This window comes from Hipposideros armiger, unplaced genomic scaffold, assembly GCF_001890085.2.
Source record: "Hipposideros armiger isolate ML-2016 unplaced genomic scaffold, ASM189008v1 scaffold_576, whole genome shotgun sequence".
In the NCBI taxonomy this organism is placed as follows: Eukaryota; Metazoa; Chordata; class Mammalia; order Chiroptera; family Hipposideridae; genus Hipposideros; species Hipposideros armiger.
Genome location: NW_017731926.1, coordinates 1168737 through 1173916, shown reverse-complemented (window position 1 = coordinate 1173916; position 5180 = coordinate 1168737). Strand labels below are relative to the sequence as shown.

Below are 5180 nucleotides of genomic sequence, written 5' to 3'. Positions count from 1 at the left end.
ACCGTATGTAGCCAGCAGCCAGCGTGAGCGGCCAGCAGCCGCAGTGAGCGGCCGTCCAGAAGCCGGCGACTGATCTGCCTCGCCAGAGAAGAGCACAATGATGGTGCCAACTTGGGCCAGTGAAGCAACATCCTCCACAACTAGATTGAAGAACAAGACGACAGCAACTTGTCTGTTCCCCTTCCCCCAATTCCCCAGCACTGTTCCCATTCCCCCAATTCCCCAATAAAAAAAAAAAATCTTTAAAAAAAAAATAAATAAAAATAAAATAAAATAAAAGCTATAACAACTAAGTATTACTCTGCAGACACAAGTAAATGCTGGCTCTATTACAAAGTTCCATAATTGGCAGACATACATTCAGCAGATGTATGAAACAGAGCATCTAGTTTATCACGAACATGCCATTTTTAAGGGGTGACCTCACATATCCACTTGACTAAATGTAATTAAACTAAACTACAGAATAAAGATGAGCATCTTAATATTTAAGATGCCTTTTCATCACCATTAACATTTTTACCTAAAAATCACAAAAAAGCTCATGTAAGAACATTCTCCTCATAGGCCTGTGCTCCCCTGGACCCTGTCCAGTCTCTTATCTCACCATTCTTTCCTCAGGGGCAGTGAAACACTTGCAGTTTTCCAAATGTGTCATATGCTTTCTGCTCTCCGAGCAATCACAGAGATGTCTCTTTCTGCCTACATCACTCTTCTCCATCCTCTGTGGAGTTAACCACCTCCTCAACCAGGTTCAAGATGCAACTCAGCAGGTGTTTCTTCCAGGTTAGGGGACCTGCTACATGCTGCCGAGGCACCTTGCTTCTGGAAGAGCCCTCGGCACACCTAGCTGGTCTTGCTTAGTTATCTGTCCTCTCTCCTCAGCTGCGTGCTCCGAGGCCCTGCCACAGGGCCCTTCTTGCTCACATCCCAGTTCCTAATTCCATGCCTGGCCCCCAGCAGATACTAAAACAATAACAACTGTCAAAGCAACCAATGGGAAAATATTAATTTCACCCATTTAACGTATACTATTGTATTTACTTATTGCATTCTTTCCTTTTTATGCCTCTTAACCAACAATGTGTATTTTATTCACTTTAAAAAATTATATATGTGACCTATAATGATTAATGAAAAATTTAAAAGATACAGAATTTAAGGAAAAATACTCATTATTTCACTGCAGAAATGCAACACTTGTCGTTGACCTTTTGCATGTGAGTTTTAAATAAATCTGAGATTAAAGGAAAAAGAAACGTTGCTATAAAAAATGCAGAACAAAGAGTTCTGATAGAATAACATCAAAGGCAAATTCAAGGTAGCAAGCTGAACCTAAAGGAGTTACCTTCCAACATGCAGATTAATAAGGCAGTGAGCCAGGCAGCTAATGAATTCTTGGTCATGGTTCCCAGGTCCCAGGATCAAGTTCCGGTTCACAGTCAGGACCCTGAGTGAATCGAGGAGAGCTACTTGCTGTGGAACTGTTTTGTGTGCCCGTGAGAACTGGTACAAGATGGTTCTATTGAGGCAGTGATACACCGCATCCAGCGACAACCCCTGTGATCTTCTTTTTGACTAAAGATACGAAAGATACATTATTTAGTAAAATGGACAAAAATAAAAGATCTGCTTATCATTCACACATGAACATTTATTAAGTTTATCATGTACCAGATGGCATGCTAAGTACTAGGGTGCTACGTGAAAAAGACAAACGCAGAGCGGCCTCCCCAAGAACGCGCGGCAGCGCCATTTGGGGCGGCTCCTACCACACATGTTTTGTCAGGGTGAATGCCCTCTACTCCAAATTATTGAAAAAAAAATCACCTAAAATGTCAGTAAAAAACTTCTTGTGACATTTTAGTTTCATCCCCTCACTTCAGAACTTTTTGGCTTAAATACAAATTCATCTCTTAACAAATTCTTAGGTGATATGAAAGAACCTATGCACCCTAAACTAATAAAACAGGATCATAGTATTTTCTACTTTCTATATTACGTATTGAGTAATATTAATCACGTGTGCCAAATTGGGCTGATAATCCTTAGTCAAAGGTATGATGAACACACGCTAAAATGGCATCTTCAAAGGAACAAGCACTACAATGGACCTTGTGAAGGTTCAATTACAAGAAGAGAATATTCCTTTAATATCAACTCTTCATGCTGTTAGCCTTTACACACCTATGTGTAGTACTGTAAAAACCTATCAAATCATATTGACTTAAGTTATTTATACCAAAAGGAAGCTATCTAGGTAGCAAAAAGCAACGCCAGTGGGTGGCAGGTCAGTGAGAGCCCACAGCTTGAGAGAACTCGGCAACTTCACAAAGGACACACTGGCTGTGGGCGAGGGAGAAGGGGTTGCAACTCTACACTTTTTACTCCCTTTTAACGAGCTGAGCTTTATATTAAATGTTAACATTCATTATCTTATTACTTACACTTATTTCCAACAATTTTGACACCTTACGCAAAGTTTTTCAATCGGAAAATATGTACTCTACAACAACAGTGACGATGGATTACCTGTGCAATTAGTTGAATTATAAAATCTATAAGAAGTTTAGATTCTTTGTTGAACATGCCTTGCCAAAGCTTGTCCACCACACGTTGTGTGAAATAAAACACATTGTTCACCAGTACCTGGTAGCTTCCTCCACTGGTAATAGGTAGAGATGCATCTTCCCCTAAATTCCAGCAGGAAAAAGATGTCTAAGAAAATGGGCAACTACCCGCAAAGACCAGATTTTCAAACAAATCAGTCTAAGGCATACTGAGCACATCTACTACATTCAGGAATAAGACCACTGGCTCTTATTTACTAGAAGAAAATGATGTTAATGGCTAGAAATCATGAGAAATGTCAGAAAAAGTAAGTTCTTCAGGATAAAAGTGTTATAGATTGAGACTGTGAAGTCTTACTGCCTTAAGATAGTCTGTGATAAGCAAACAGTTCTTCCACTTAAACTGTTAGTGACAGGTGAGCTCCATTTGAGAGGAAGGTTAAATCAGTTTATTAGCTGTAAACTGATTTCTGTGTAACTAATAGAGGGTAAAACAAATCCTCAAACAAAACTCTCCATCTTGCAGTAAATCTTGAATAGCGATGAAGCAATAGAGGCAGAAGAGAGGTTCAGAATTGTGGAAAATGAAGCGTAATCAGTGTGGTGGTGCCAAGGGGTGCCTTTCACCCCCTCGGCCCGGGCCCTCATGGAAAGGCTACCCCAGTGTCCTCAGGGCGCCTGTTGCGTAGCCCCTGAATACTAATCGCTCTAGCTCCTCTCCTCACCAAAATGCCCCTTAAGCGCCTCCTTTCTAGACATTCTGGAGCCTCTGCTAACTGTGATTATTCCAGCCTAACTCTAGATAAATTATTCCATCATGCAAAACTCTTCATTTTGTGTCTTTATGTATTGGGTCGTCGGGAAAGTCATGACGCATTTTTGCACTGAAAACGTAGAAAAATACGTCATGATTTTCCCGACGACCCAAGAGTAAGGTGATACTACATAAGCAGTATCTCAAGTGATAAAAACAAATACAAACATGCTCTGTGAATTGCACGTTAAGACAATACTAAAGATTTCTTGGCAAATTTACTCTGCAAAAAAATGATAATTTAATAGCATGGATGTTCCATGATTAATATTGTTACCAATAACTCAAGTAGTAAATATACTAAATCCTTACTTTTCCTTCCCCTTTAAATTCTGATTGTTTTACTTATAAATGTTAGTGCCACTGCAAATGTATCAAATGTTGTATTTTTATTGTAACTAGATAGCGATATACAGAAAAAACATTTTAATGTGCTTTGAGTTAATATTCTGACAGCCATCCAAAAGAATAACATATACATATCTATGAAATGCCACTCACAGGTATATACTCAAAAAATTATGTTTTACCATTATACATACATGTGATCCATATGAACAAGGATGTTTACAGCAGTTTTATTTCTGTCTCAAACTGGAAACTACTAAATGTCTATCACTAGCAAAATGGATATTTAGATCTTCATATAATGGAATACTAACTACATAGTGATGAAAATAAGTGAACTGCGTGCAACATGGATAAATCTCACAAATAGAATGTTGAGTATAAGAAGCTAGACTAGAAAAGAATACATACTGTATGATTCCATTTACAAAAGTTGTTTTAGAAGTTGGGACAGTGATTTAGTGCATCATAACTGGGTCAGGGTAGGAGGGAGTTTCTGGGTGCTGATTATGCATATCTGAGTGGTTTTATACAGGCATGTTGTCTGGGTGATAGCTCTTGGGGCTCTACATTTATAATTTGTTAAGTGTATTACAATGAAAAGGCTAATTTAAAAAAGTATTATAGTCATAAACATACAGTAGTTCATGTAATAGGGGTTTTAAAACATTTTTCCTCTTTCCTGTCCTTTTCCTGCCACCCCAGAGAGCACAGATGTGGACGAGCACCTCAAGTACTTCCTGTTGTTGATCTTTATCCCAGACTCAAAAGCAAGTGCTAGGTGGGCCTTTTCCTCATTATAGAAAAATACCAGTAAGAGGGGAAAATGCACAGAAAAGAGGGAAAGATATGAACTTAAAAAGGAGACATACTTGGGGTTTACAGAGAAGGAGAGTGATCATAGATATTTTTAAAGTGAAAATAAAACATAGTATTTACCCAATAACACATCAGCTGCAAGCAAATGGTCCATCACACTATCCAAAATATAAGTCTGAAATTCTTTTTGCTGAGTTCTTGTAGATCTTTCAGGGGAAGCCTAATCAATAAAATTTAGAATTAGAAACAGAACTGACTAAAAGATAAGGGCTCAACCATAATTACATTACTAAATATATCAGAAGGATTAAAAGAAAACCTACTGGTAAAGAAAATAGAACACTAGAGATGATATATATTCTTATACTCTTTCTCTTATATTTCTGACCACAGAACTAAAAACAAATTGAAGTAAAGATAAAACATCTTTTGAATCCATTCCTCCAAATATAGTACTCTAAGCATTATAAATGGGCCGGCCGAGTGGCACGATGGTTAAGAGCTGGCTTGGGACGCCAGAGGGCCCCGGTTCGGACCCCACATATGAGGGCCAGTGACACTGCCCTCTACAGCTAAGATGCTGAACAACAGCTCAACCTGGAGCTGGGCTGCCGTGAGTCGCTTGCAAT

General features: G+C 38.7%; 1 protein-coding gene across 7 annotated transcripts in view; it reads right to left on the bottom strand.

Moving 5' to 3' along the window:
• Window positions 1-5180, bottom strand: part of WDFY3 (WD repeat and FYVE domain containing 3) — a 240176-nt gene that overhangs the window by 60542 nt on the left and 174454 nt on the right. For all 7 annotated transcript variants that reach the window (XM_019624066.1, XM_019624070.1, XM_019624068.1 and 4 more), the window contains 3 exons: window positions 4672-4771; window positions 2533-2693; window positions 1349-1578 (listed from right to left, as the gene is read on the bottom strand). In XM_019624066.1, coding sequence (XP_019479611.1) covers window positions 1349-1578; window positions 2533-2693; window positions 4672-4771 — 491 coding nt within the window. The remainder of the gene's footprint in view (window positions 1-1348; window positions 1579-2532; window positions 2694-4671; window positions 4772-5180) is intronic.